The sequence below is a fragment of the Camelus dromedarius genome, chromosome 18 (genome assembly GCF_036321535.1).
Source record: "Camelus dromedarius isolate mCamDro1 chromosome 18, mCamDro1.pat, whole genome shotgun sequence".
NCBI lineage: Eukaryota > Metazoa > Chordata > Mammalia > Artiodactyla > Camelidae > Camelus > Camelus dromedarius.
In genome coordinates this window covers 12,307,472-12,321,753 of record NC_087453.1, presented here as the reverse complement: position 1 = coordinate 12,321,753, position 14,282 = coordinate 12,307,472, and the positions used below count along the sequence as shown (strand labels likewise).

At 40.9% G+C, this 14,282-nt stretch overlaps 1 protein-coding gene across 1 annotated transcript in view; it reads left to right on the top strand.

Moving 5' to 3' along the window:
- The first annotated feature begins 1,423 nt into the window (after positions 1-1,423).
- STK4 (serine/threonine kinase 4) overlaps positions 1,424-14,282 on the top strand; it is a 78,011-nt gene continuing 65,152 nt past the window's right edge. Inside the window, exons 1-3 of the mRNA XM_010978575.3 lie at positions 1,424-1,541; positions 6,611-6,691; positions 12,688-12,816. Coding sequence (XP_010976877.1) covers positions 1,507-1,541; positions 6,611-6,691; positions 12,688-12,816 — 245 coding nt within the window. The 5' untranslated portion in view covers positions 1,424-1,506. The remainder of the gene's footprint in view (positions 1,542-6,610; positions 6,692-12,687; positions 12,817-14,282) is intronic.

Genomic DNA, 14,282 nt, shown 5'->3' with positions numbered 1-14,282 from the left:
AGTCTGAATATTGCCTAAGATTCTTCTGGCCCAGGAAATGAATCGAGATTTCTCTAAACCAATCACAATATCTCATGCTCTTTTGCCAGTGATTGGTCAAGGGGTGAGCATGTGACCTTGATCTGGCCAATGAGATAAGAGGATATGTGTGCTGGGTAGAGATAATTCTTACTTCATAGGGTTTTGAGAATTAACTGACAGTCTATAGATTTGTTCCTGGCACATAGCAGAGTCTCAATAAATGTTTTCCTCCTGTCAGGAGAATGGCCCCATTACTTCATTTTTAGCATATGGAGTCCCAAAGTTGGGTAACTCTGAAAGGTGGCTGCTCAGGTGTTAAGTTCTGTCGTTGGCATACCTTTAGGGAAAGCCAGACAATTAAAAACAGTGAGAAGTTGCTTTGCGTCAATTTTCTCCTGTAGCTTTCTCTGTGAGGAAATTGTGTGGAATCTTCCGTTTTCTTAACCCTCATTGATGGTGGTGGCAACGGAGGATTGACGAATTTCCCTAGCTGGAACTGGAGCTGTACTGGAGAGGAAGCTCTGACTCTCCTGCCCAACCAGAGGCCACAGTGGTTGTCCAGTTTGGTGGTGCAGGCTCTGGAATCAGACCCATCTGGATTTAAATCCCCAAACCTATATACTTTTAGCTTTGTGATCTTCACCTCTCTGACCTTATAAAATCAGAGTAATAATAGTAGTTACCTTACAAGGTCGTTAGGAATATTAATTAAGTTAATACTGGCAGAGCACAAGAGAACGTGGAAAGTAGTGTCAACTATTATAATAGATAAGATTGGGGATAACGTTACAGGCTTGATATGAGGATTAAATTAAGTAATATATGAAAGCAAGTACATTGTAAGAGTTTAATAAACATTATTTTTACGTCCACAAACTGACTCAAGGGTGACGCTGTTAAGAGGGTGAGGCAATTTGCAGGCTGATGTTCTGTGACATCCAAGGAGAGGTGATGCACGTTCCAGCCTCCACTTGGAACAAGAATTCAACCAGGTAAGAACGGTAGAAAACCACAAATACCTGCAGGAGTCCCTGGAGCAGCGCTTCCCAGGAATCCCGTAGAACTTGGCTGGTTAAGAATCGACAGTTCTCACCACGCCGGCACTTAGCAAGAAGCCTTAGTATCTTCCCCTGAAAATTGAGGGGCCGGGTCTAAGGCAGAGATGGGTTCCCGGTCTGGGCCCGGGTGTCTTGGGCGAACACTGTCGCAAGAAACAACGACACCGTCTGGATTCGGGCTGAGGACACCGCCGGGAACAGCCGCCTGCACTCCTCAGCTCCGGGTCATCGCCCGGGGACATCACGTGAGCTCACCGCGCCACGTGACCCAGGCCCGGACCTCGCGGCCCCGCCCCGCTCCCCGCTCCGCGCGCCGCTTCCGGTAGGGGCGGAAAGCGGAAGTGTGGGAGGGTCTGCGGGGCGGGCTTGGGGAGGTCCTGGGGGAGGATGGAGCAGTGAGCGGGTCTGGGCGGCTGCTGGCAGCGCCATGGAGACGGTGCAGCTGAGGAACCCGCCGCGTCGGTGAGGGACCCCTGGCCAAGAGGAAGGGGGTAGGGGAGGGAGAGGCGGGATCCGGTGGAGAGGAGACACAGGTGTGCGAGCCCCTTGAAGGGATGGATCTGCGGGGCGAGGAGACCCCGCTGATAGGGCACCTGCTGAATGGGGGACCTTTGGCGGATGGGGGTTCAGCCGATGGGGGATAAACGTGGGGCTAGTTAGGGAGACTGCTTGCTGTGGAGGGACATCCAAGCGGAAGAGAGGATTGCTGAGGGGCGGAGTTGCTGAGGAACGTAGGGACAAGTTAGGGAGAGCACCTGCTGAGGGCGGGGGCCGCTGGGTGAAGGCTATACTAGAAGGGATTCAATGAGGTAGAGAGGATGCTGGAGCAGGATGAGAACCTCCGAGGGGATCTGTCCATGGGATGGGTCGGGAGCAAGCAGAGAGAAAGGGTGGATAGACTTTATAAGGGAGAGAGTCCCACCCGAGGGGTGCAGTGGGGAGGATCTGTTGAGGGGAAAATGTTTGCGCCTGAAGTGGAAGCTGTACCAAGAAAGGCTGACGGTCTAGCAAGGGAGGCTTGATGGAAGACAGCATTTAGGAAGATGTTTTGGGTAGTGCCCCCACTCTAGGATGATGATGGCACCTTTCATTTCTGATGTCCAGTCTCTTCCTAATTTTCCTCACATCCAACCTTGGGATGTAGATAGGGAAGTAAGAGAATATTTTCAAGATGGGCAAATTGAGGCCCAGAAGAGTTGAGACCCAGTCCTCTGTGTTTCCTTCCTTGCTCTAAGTCTGGGTCACTGGACCCAGCCAGACTGTGCCCTTTTCAGGCCTCTATTGTTTTGTATCAGCTCCAAATTCTACTGCTACCTGGAATTGTTTTAAAAGTCAAGATCAGGGAGATGGCTGATCCTAGAAATTCTGATCTCTTGGGTTGGTTGCAGTCGTATCAATGGTTTGCTCTGTGGACACCAGGGTCTTCTATCAGTCTGCCACATCTGGAGAAAAATCGAGAGTGGAGATTGAGGTGCTAGTGCAGTTAGCATCTGTTTCACAGAGACCTCTGACTTCCTGCAGCCGAATGAGCTCTAAAGTAGGAAGTGCTCAGCGTGCGGGAGTGCAGGGCAATGAAGAGGTGAAGAAAGGGGTTGACAGCCTGGGCTGCCTGTTGGATTTGTTTAAAGTGCACAAACAGTGCAGAAGGCAAATGGCACGCTGGGACAGACTCAATTCACCCTCCTGTAGTGTGCTGAGACTGAAATTAAATGATTATTACACTCGTAGCACTTTCTGGGTGCCATTCTCAGCACTTTCCTGAGCACTATATGAAGTTACCAATATTTGACTGTTTTTGATCTATAAAAATGGTGGTTTCGTATGGTTCAACTTATCATTTGACCCTCACAACAATCCTATCACCTGTATCTTTATTTCACAGGTGTTGAAACTGAGGCACCGAGAGTGATTTGCCAGAGATCCCACAGTTACTAAGTGACAGAGCTGGGATTTTAATCCAAGCAGTCAGGTCCAAAGTCCATGCTCTTAGCTGCTTCACTCTGATGCCTCTCTGGAAGTACCCCTGTTTGACAGGGCCTTTGTGCATTTTTTGCTATAGGACTATAGGTCCAGTTGTAAGAGTACACTGGCTGTTTTTCTTTCTGAAATATATTCGTTCTTTCTCCGAGGCCCTGGTTTAATTGAAAAGAGAATTAGGAATCTGAGTTTTGTTTTTGCCTTTGCCTTGTATTGTACAATCTTGGGCAAAAGAGTAAGCCTTTTTGGTTTTTGATGCACTCATTCCTGTGCCTTTTGGATTTTAAAAATTTTATTAAATACGCAAGAGAAAAGCATTGCAGGGCTTAATTCTTGAAGGACTGGTGCTTTCCTGATCATCACAACTGGTGATCTGCCTCATTTGCAGCCGATTAACTTTATTACCATTTGTATTGGTTTGTTACTACTGCCATGTCAGTTTCACAGACTGGGTGACAACAGAAATTTATCTTCTCACAGTTCGGGAGGCTGGATGTCTGAGATCAAGGTGTCAGCAGGGTTGATTCTTTTGAGGCTTCTTTCCTTGCCTTGTAGATGACTGTCTCCTTCCTGTCTTCACATGGTCTTCCTTCTGTACCAGTTTGTGTCCTCATCTCCACTTATAAGGACACCAGTCATGCTGGATTAGGGCCCGCCCATTTGACCTCATTTTTTACCTTAATTACCTCTTTAAAGGCCTTATCTCTAAATACAGTCACATTCTGAGGTATGGGGGGGTCACATCCTTAACATGAATTTGAGAGGGTGGAGGGGGAGACACATTGATTTTATTATCATTAAAAAAAACTTACTTATCTTATATATTTGTTGTAACCCACATCAAATTCTGTATGGAAAGAGGGATAGTTATATATAAATAAAATGAACCTTACAAGAGTTCTAAGATGGGAGAAAGAGGTTTGAGAGTTAGCCAAGCCTGTGAGTAACTACTTCATAGACATCCTTATTTGTGTTTGGAAAGATAGAGGTATCTTTTCAGAGATTAAGACGGCATGCGTTTCCAACAAGGGATGGCGATCCCAATGCAGGAAATGATCTCTGTGTTCATGAGTTTGACATTGTGTGTGACTAAGTGAATGGTGATGGATTAAAGTTGATGGTTTAAATAGGAGTTTATGATTTTAAAAAGTGAGTTGCCATGCATTTCTGGGATGCTGGCCATCCACGTGGCCATCTGACTTAGGAGAGGAGCATCCACCTGTATCTGGTCCATGGAGGCTGTGCAGGCCAGGCCTGTTCAGTTATTAGCAAGCAGTGAAACTACGTAGGACCTGGGGAAGTACAGCTGGGAGGGCTGACTCATCAGAGTTGGGCTGTTTGGTTATAGTGCTTCTTCCATGAAGACTCACCGTAGAAATCTTATGTGTTGATAACACAGTAATACTTTTAGAGGCGGGCAGAGAAGGTAACTAGTTTTATTTATTTATTTACTTATGTACTTACTTACTTATTTAACAGAGGTACTGGGGATTGAACCCAGGACCTCATGCATGTTTGGCATGCACTCTACCACTGAGCTATTCCCTCCCCTCCCCAACACAGTCATACTTTTTGGGGTGAAATTCTTTTTTATCTTGAAGCCTCACAAAGATTGCCGAGAAAGGTTTATGATTCTCCTCATTACATTCATTAGTCCATTTACCGAACGTTTTTATTGACCACCTCTGGGTTATCAGGCACAAGAGATAAAAAGATCCTTTAGTCCTCAGACCAAAACCAAACAAAAGCCCACTTAGATTGTATCTGAGCAGTCATATAAAGTTTGTCTGTCAAAGTATTATCGGAGGCTCACAGCTGTCTCTCATGGCAGTGGCCTGTTTCCTTTGTTATGCTGTGGTCTCCATAATGGTTGAAATAGAGTTTTGCGTATTGTAAACCACAAGTCAACACTTCAAAGGAACATGTTTGATCTTCCTTTATATAAACTGTTTATAAAACTTTAATGATACTTGAGAAATGAGGTATTGTCCATTGTTTATGTAGTTATAAACTCAGTGCTTCACCAAAAAACCCCGTAGGTTATGAGATATTCATTCTCGTTTCTGAGGTCACAGAAATTTCACTTCTGGAGTGGAAGAGGAGTTTCACTTCAGCTCTTTTTGTCTTGAAGCTGGAAGTTTTGGTGATGTCATTGGACTTTAATTTTTAGGACCTTTTGATTTTCAAAGGTCAGCATGGTCATTTTTTTCAAGTTACGGCAAATATTGACTTGGAACAGTTCTCCATTTCTCCAGTCTTTTGATGTTTATAAAATTCTATAAGATTGACTTTTTGAGATCAGCATTTATTGGTAGATACACTTGATGTGTTCAGGTGTATGGGTTTTGTTTGTTTGTTTGTTTTGCTTATGCTTTTGCTGTTTCCTCTAGAAAGGTACACATTTGTGTGTGCGTGTATTTTTTTTAGTTCAAGTCTTTTCTTGTAAAAATTGATATTGTCCAGTTAATTTAAACATTTTTCTTTACAAAGAAACCCCCAGAGGACTGTTGCCATATTTCACCATTTCCTGAGCTCTCTTTTCTTTGTTATGCCTTGTAGTTTCAGGAAGCCATTGTGTAGAAGATACACATACACACACACACACACACACACACACACACACACGCAGACTCACATACATATTCCTTAGCAAGCTCCTTCTTTTAAGCCTATTAATAATTTTCAGAGGTCTCAGAGTTAAAAAAAAAACACCCCATTCTTAATTCATAACCTCCCATGTTTGTCATGGTTTGTCATAGTCAGAAAAATCTGAATTATCTGGAAGTTGTAAGCAGCATATATCTTTTATTTGGGGAAATAGTCAGGTGCCCGGCTGCCCGTGGGATAGTCTTTGTGAGACTGTTTGAAACGCCCAGCTGCCTGTTTTTCACTTAGGATTACATCTAAAGGTATGCTCTCCACTTTCTGTTTCTATGATACCTATAGGATCCATGTGTTTTGACAAAATGACCAAAATCTTGCCAGTGGAGAGCAAGACTCCTTTACTACGTCTTCCTTGGCCTCCAGTCTGAGTCTGTGTTTCATTTCATAGCTAAGCTTGCGTTAAACATCTTTTCTGACCAGATAGTTATGCCGTCTTAATTCCTGGAATCTCAAGATTTGAATAGATTTGAAGGTTATAGTTATTGCTTGAAACCACTCTTCAACATTCCAGCCACATCAGGACTCATTTTCTATTTAGATTCTACAGTAATAGGGATCTCGGGACTTCTCAAGGTGGTCTAAACCATTTTAGAACAACATTTATTGTCAGAAAATTCTTACACTCATGGAACTGAAGTCAGCCTCCTGGTAGCTCGTCACCCTCTGGTCTTGATTTTGGTCATCAGGGTGACCCAGAACATGTGTAACACTTCTGTAGAACCACCCTTCAGCTTCCCTTAAAGGTCTGTTCACTTGGCTTTATTGTCATCTACTAGTAAAGACTTTGTAGAGAAATTCCAAAGGTGCTAATTATAAAAGAAATAATGCATTTTGTGTTCTAGTTGCTAGCAAGTAAAATGTGTTTTGTATTTATATTTCTTCATTCACAGGCAGTTGAAAAAGTTGGATGAAGATAGTTTAACTAAACAACCAGAAGAAGTGTTTGATGTCTTAGAGAAACTGGGCGAAGGGTAAGTGTACAGAAAATATGGGTGGACTAGTGGGTCCCAGTCTTTCTCCTGCCCCAACACCAGGGGGACATGAACCTTTGTCATGACAATTAATTTGCAAACCTAAGGAGAAGAAAGGGGAATGTTGCATAACAGCACTCTTCTGGGTGGGATGGGAGGTAAACGTATGGTTTGGAATGCCCTTTCCCTCTTCCCCCAATCACTACTATAGACAGATTCAGTGATCCTGGCCTTTTGAACAAGATGGGCATCTATTGTTTTCGCTCTTGTAAAATCTGTGGTTTGTATGATTTTATCTATTTAACAGATAATACTAATCAGTTTGTACTTCATTTTAAAATTTTTATTAATCAGACATATTTTTAATTTTTTGTTCATGGCCTCTGAGAGATATGGAATAACTTGTTTTATTTAAAAAACAATGAGGGAGGATATAGCTCAGTGGTAGAGTGTGTGCTTAGCATGCACGAGGTCCTGAGTCCAGTACCTCCATTTAAAAAAAAATTACTAAAAAATAAATAAACCTAATTCCCCCCCCCCAAATAAAGAAGGGAAAAAAGAATGTATAAAAATAAATGGAATTCAGTCTTTTAGTTAGTACAGCTTTGTGAAATACAGTACATAAATCAAGGACTGTCCCTGCCTTTACAGCTTCCTAAGAGATCCAGAATCCCACGTTGGGAACCAATGGACTTCTTGAAACACAGATTTGTAAATGAGTTACTAATGAAATACTATTTGGTAACAGATAATAGTGGACATCACTGGCTTTCATGATAACAATGAAGGTTCCATCATAATTTTTTGTACTTTTACATGTATTTTTTATTTAATCTTTGTATGTTTCTTTCTTTTTCTGTAACGACCAAGACATGAAAATATTAGAGACATTCTTTCTTAAGTTTTTATTCTTCCTTTTTAAGTAGGTAATCAAGTCATATGATTCAAAATCCAAAAAGCATAAAAGTGTGTACAATGAAAAAAATCCGCCTCCTATGTCTGTCTCTCAGCCACCCAGAAGCAACCAGTATAGCAGTTTTTTATGGCTTCCTCAGAGATTGTTTATGCCTATATAAGCAAGTAAACGTGTGGGTGTGTGTTGGATATTTTTAAAAAATCTCTTGGGAGTACTTCTGATTCAAGAGAAGACCTGAAATACTAATTTGTAAAATGTCTATTGTCTAATTAATGTATCTTCTTCCAAATAGGCTTTTATGCATCATTAGATTATTTTGAAGTTTAGTGTTTTTTATGCCTAATATAGATAGCACAATGTTAAACCCAATCCTGGATCATGTGGAATAGGTTTTCATGGATTATCTCCTCGTAAAAAACATTAGTCATCATCTTTTTGTAAGTTGGAAAAAAACTCTTTGGAAGCAAGCAAGAGATCAAGCAGAGAAGGGAAGTAAAAGATGACACCAGCTGTGCTGCGAAAAGACAAGTGCAAGATGAATCTGAAACCACAAGTTGACCTGGCGTCGTTAAAGGTAAGGGAAGAAAAAACAATCCCTCTGTGTCTCTTGCCTGCTGTTTTCAGCTTTAGCTTGATATCCTAGCTTGATATCCCTAGGTATTTTCCTCAAGGCAGAGTTCGAAGCCCTTAATCTCATCATGCTCATATGTTATACTTGAAATAAGATAACGAGTGATGGGCATAAGTGATTATGTGTACAACTGACTTGTTTCTTTCATCTTTAACAAAAGAACATAGACTGAAGTCAGACATATCTGGGTTAAAACTCTTGCTCTGCTGTTTATTGGTCATAAGAAACAAGTGAGCCTGAGCAAATTGCTGAATATTTTGAAGCTTCACAAACCTGAGCTATGAAGTGGGGATACTGGCATCTCCCTTACGCGAGAAAATGGGAGTAGAGTACTGGGTACAGCTCTTGTCCCCTGATAAATGCTCAGTGAACAGCAACTATTACTATTACTATTTTATTTTTAAAGGTAGCAACTGAAATATTTTTCAGATCTTCTCCTGTTAAATCAAAGTTAAGTCTTAAGTCTTAAAGTGTATTTAGGTGTTCTTGAAGGGAGCTCTGTTTGGGTTGATTGGGTTTGGGGAATGTCACAAGAAAACTACAGGTAGAGAATTACTAGGAATATAAAATAAGGAAAAACTAAGCTAATTATGATTATTTTAAATTATATTTTAGATGTATGGCTGTCTTCATTGAGGATCCTGGAAATTTCCCTGGAAGATATCACCAGGGAGAAAACAAATAAGGCTTCAAATCATCCTGTGTTATTACCATATTGTTCTTTTAAATGATACCACAAGTGCTTGGATTTCTGTCATCCCGATTGAATGAGCCTGAACAAGCTTTATTTAACTAGTGGAATCCCAAAGCAAGACCTGCTCTGCACTTCCTTTCCAAACACAAACTTGCCATGCCATCCTTACATGATTCTGGAAAATGAGTAGATCGTAAGCTCTCCCCGCCTTGTGCCTTGTGAAGTGAGCTCTGGCTAAAGGATTGTATGGGATTCCTGAGGCTGCAGTCCTGCATTTTGAGGAAATCATGTGGATCTGTGGCAGAGCAGAGCCAAAGCTCCAGACCAGGATGAATGGACAGCATTTGGAAAGTGTTTTGAATTAGAGCCTACCACCTTTTTCCTTCTGTTATATTTAAAGTTTTATGCATTGACTTACTATGTTTTTATCATAGGATAACAAAAACATCTTGCCCATGGTTTCCTAGCTGGTGAATAGTGTTGTTAAGACTTGTGTCTGGTTGATTTGGCCTCAGATACTGTATGATTTCTATTTTTCTGCATTGACCCTTGCCTTGTATAGCTTGGGTGAAACACTTACTTCTCCGCCATCTTTGCTCTCTGCCAGTTCAAATTCATTGAGTCACTGAAGTTTTTGTTGTAGGGAATCAAGTTTTAAGGGACCTGCCTATAAGGTAGCATGATTGCTGAAGCCTTCTAAATCATCTGTACTGTAAGTGCAGTCTGTGGAATCATGAATCTTAATAGTTCATTTGAGCTCTTGGAGTTTTCTTTGCTGTCAAGATAGCATAGTGGGCGTGGAGGGTGTTCTGATCAAGACTGCTGAGTAAGTGCATGCAGAGACCTCTCCTTTTGATTTCAAACATATAAGAATAATGAATGAAAATTAATTTTTTATATATAAGAATACACAGCCAGCTACAGACCAGGGATGGAAAAGGTAGCTGTAATGAGGAGGGTAAAGCATGCCCTGCCCTTGCCAGGAGATTATAGGTGGGCTTCCTGTGTGAGGTTGTGCTGTTATTTGCCTGTGGCCTGGGGAAACAGCAGAGGGACTGGTCTGACTATAGGAACTGGGCCTGGACTGCATTCAGTTACGGTATCATGAGGAACAAAACCCCCAAATCCTCGTGCAAGACCTGGTTTTAGTTGTATGGCCTAGATGACTGGGCTAAGGGAACCATGGAACCTTCATGACATCATGAAACACTCTTGACAGTGGGCATTGTGTAGAGGAAAATTATTCAAAATGAAAGGAAACCCATACAAGGAGATCTACTGCCATGAGATAATCAGCAGACCTAACAAGCGGGAGAAAACTCACAGCCAAGGAAGCAGAAATAATGGAGCAATCTGAAACAGGATTTAACGTTTGTTTATGATTTTCAAAAAGATAAAAGGAGGGAATCACATCCTTAAAAGAAGAACATGAGATTATTAACATAAACATTTAGCCCCAAGAAAAAGAAAAAAGTTGGGAATCTTGACAATGAAAATACAATAATTGATGTTCTAAAGCCCAGTAAATTTCAGGACAAGCTGAAAAGAGAATTTGTGAATTGAAAGCCAGAAATGAGACTGATCACAAAAGCCAGGACAGAAATATCTTGTTGGAAACCAGGAAGACAGCACGGATTGAGGAGGTCCAGGATCGGTCCAATAGGAGCTGTACAAGGAGATATTAGAAGAGATAGGAAATACTGAGAATTTTCCAAACTCAGAGAAAGACATGTGCCTTCGGATTGAAGCAGCTTAGAAAGTGCCAACTAAATCGACTCCTAGTAATTGCACAGTAAAATTATGTAATATTAAGGGCGAAGAGGAAATCTTAAAAGCTACAGAGAGATTACCTATGAAAAATGATAATCTGGTGATAACTGACTTCACAACAATAGAAGCCGTAAAACAACAGTAAAAGTGCTGAGGGAAAGCTATTGTTAGAGAATAATTCTCCATTCAGCAAAACTCATTCCAGAGTGAAATAAAGACATTTTCACATAAGTGGGACCTAGGCTATCAAGAATAACTTTGGATGAAAGTAATAGAATACCCATCTAACAGCGGCTAACCGAAAAGGGCATTTAATAACCAAGTAACAATAAATCTGGAATAAAGATTCCAGAATGGCTAACTGGCTTGATAATGGTTTAGCATTTGCGTAATTCTCATAGTCTCAAGATGGCCATGTTTGTTTCAAGCATCATGCTTCACATGATAGTGACCAAAGCAGAAAAGGAAGAGGCAGTTAACAATGGACTGCCTAGTTTACTTCTCTGTTATCAGGGAAGAAAGTCTTTCCCAGAGACCCAGCAGCAGAATTCCCTTCAAATTTCATTGGCCAGAACTAGGTCATATGCTTCCTACTAGTTCGGTCACTGGCAGAAGGAAGTAGAAATCCTGTGACTGGCTTGGTCCCCTGGGACTAAGCATTTGCCACCCTCACAAATCAGGGGGTTATCATATCAAGGAGGAAGGGTCAGTGGTTAGATCTCCCACACATGGTCAGCAGTTGCCTTTCTCTGGCAAAAAAAAAAAAGTTCTATGCAAAATTTAAGAATCATAATGCTAGTTTTCCCCGTATGAGGGATTCTGATGGAATGGAAATTTTTTATGTGCTCTGCATAGACTTTTTGAAGACTTTTATGTTACTTTCACATTGAAACAGTTCTTGAGCATCTTTTTGTTAGCTAGAGCACTCAACAACTTTGATGTATTAGTTGGCACTCTTTAATCTTTTCTTCACCAAGACAGTATGAAGAAGCAGGTGTATTTGGGAAATATGAAAGACAGTTTACTCATTATTTCACTGCCAGCTGTCAAGGATTTCAATGAAAATATAACCTATGTAAGATGATGATGATAATACATTTAACCATCACAATTGCTTTGTAGTTAGTATTTTTGCCATGAGAAAATTGAGGCACAAGGTTAATAATATGTCTGTAAATGATAGCTAGTATGTGATGTGGTAGGACTCCAATCCTGGGTGTTTAGATTTTAAACCTACTGCTCTTTTAGCACCCAAATTGAATGGATACACAAGCTTTTTATTTATTTTGATAATAAACTCTTAAGGAAAGATGGAGAAAAAAGGCAAAAAGAATTTGTATGTGCTCTGTTCACCTGACACTAGCATTAAAGAGGCTTACAGTTTTAGTTTCCATCATATTTTAAGTATTATTGCAAGTAAGAGGAGCAGGGTCTAAAAGACATCGTGGTACTAGGGTGACTGCAAGGAAACAGAGACCCCCATTTTTGTGCCCCAATGTAGATGTGGAGAGAATGTAAGCTTTATATTCTGATACACCTGTATTTATATTGTGAACTGACTACTTACTTATCACTTCTGTGACCTTGGGCAAGTCACATAACCTCTCTGAGCCTTTTCACATTTATCTGTAAAATAGAAATAATGACCCTCTTCTCTGCTTTTTGGTAAGGGTGAACCTCAGATGATGCACAGTTTCTAGCAGACATCAGACATGCAGTACATGGTAGCTACTATAATTATTATTATTATTTCATACCAATACATTCAGTAAAATTTAAATGTGGTTTTTAAGGTACCATTTTTAGTTCTCTTACTGACAATTTTTTTCCCAAAGTGCTTTAGCTATCTCAGTTTTGCAAGTGTAAGTAGGGATATATGTCTTGGGCACTTAAGGATATAAATTAGAACTGTGAGTTGCTTGTGTTTTACCACTTTTTGTCTCTTGGCTTTGACTTTATGAATGTTCTCCTTCCCCCAATTATAGGTCCTATGGCAGCGTCTACAAAGCTATTCATAAGGAGACCGGTCAGATTGTTGCTATTAAGCAAGTCCCAGTGGAATCAGACCTGCAGGAGATAATCAAAGAAATCTCTATAATGCAGCAATGTGACAGGTAAAGGTATCTGGTGTTACCTTGGAGACAACCTGGTTTTGAACTTGCTGTGATTATTTAGAGCTTGACACCTGGAATTGCATTTACTTAGATATTTTGCAGAAAGGAGAGCTTAGTGGAATCACAATGCATGTTCTTTTCAGAAAAAAAAATGAAAAAGCTTGTGTGTTTAAGTAGCTAAACTTTCATAGTTTCTATTTTTGCATAGTTTTGTTTTGTTTTTTTCAAAACTAGGAAGAAGAGGCAAAGAGGCAGAAGGTGGTGTGGCTAGCCTTTTTTTTTTTGATAATGATCTCTCTTACTTCCTATTGAGAAAACATTTCTGCAGAGACAGCTAAGAAGAGATAATTTAAATGCTTTTAGCTCCAGAAACCTTAGACTATCAAATGGCCCTATAGAAAGAGAACACTCATTTATGTATTACTGTTCAGTTCGTTCCATCAGAATTTTAAGAAATTATTCAAGCTAAGAGTAGTTAAGCATTTTATTTTTGAGGAACTAAGATTTGTCAAATGCTGCAAGCAGGAAGTCAGGCCAACAGGCGACCGCAGAAAAGCACGTGGTTTGCTCTGAAGTTCCGTGACAGCATGGGAGGTCACTGTGATGGCGCATCCTTCCTCAGTTTAGATTGGAGAGAAACATGAACTGAGGGGCAGTGCCAGCTCCAGAGAGTTGAAAGCAGAATGAGAACATCTTGCATCCTGAGTCTGCCTTCATCCTTCTGAAGCTCTTTTGATCAGCAGATCAACTTGGTACCTCCTGTTTATAAAGCTTCCACATTAAGGCTGGTGGGGCTCCCTGCTGGCAGACTTGTCCAGGAGCCCTTAGGTCTTGCAGACTTGTGAGTGCAGTCACTTCTTTTCTCCCTCCCTCCCATTCTTTTATTCTTTATACTTTTGTGGTTGCTCTCTGCTGGATAAAAACCCTCCTATTTCTTGATTGGATGGAGCAGAGTAAGGTAGTTTTTCTTTTCTTCCTTCCACATTATGGAAGCTTTTTCCAGTTGGCAAATTGGAACTTTGCCACTTTCGATAGACTGTGCAAGAGCTGTGTTCCAAACAGGGTGTGCAAATGTCTCTAATTAACGAAGAGATATTTCGAAGAGCCTACTCTGTGCTAAGCACCGTAAGAAATACAAAGAAATACGGGGCAGAGTGCGGGTCCTCTTGGAGTTTACAGACTTTAATTAGACAGGCCAGGCTTATATAGGTACAGGAAAATCTAGTTGACAATACATGGTTGTATAGAATGTATTCCAGCAGTAAGTACCTGACAGTAATTGCCTTGTAGAGGCAATAAATGCTATAGAAATTTAGGGAAGGGAGAGCAGATGTGATGATCTGTATCTTAAGAGAATTATTCATTCATTTCTTCATTAATGTTCATTTTGTGAGTGTGTGTGGTTTTTCCCTGCTGTGCTTGTTATTGGCATGTTTCCCAAGGATGAAGAAGCATTTGAAATTCTG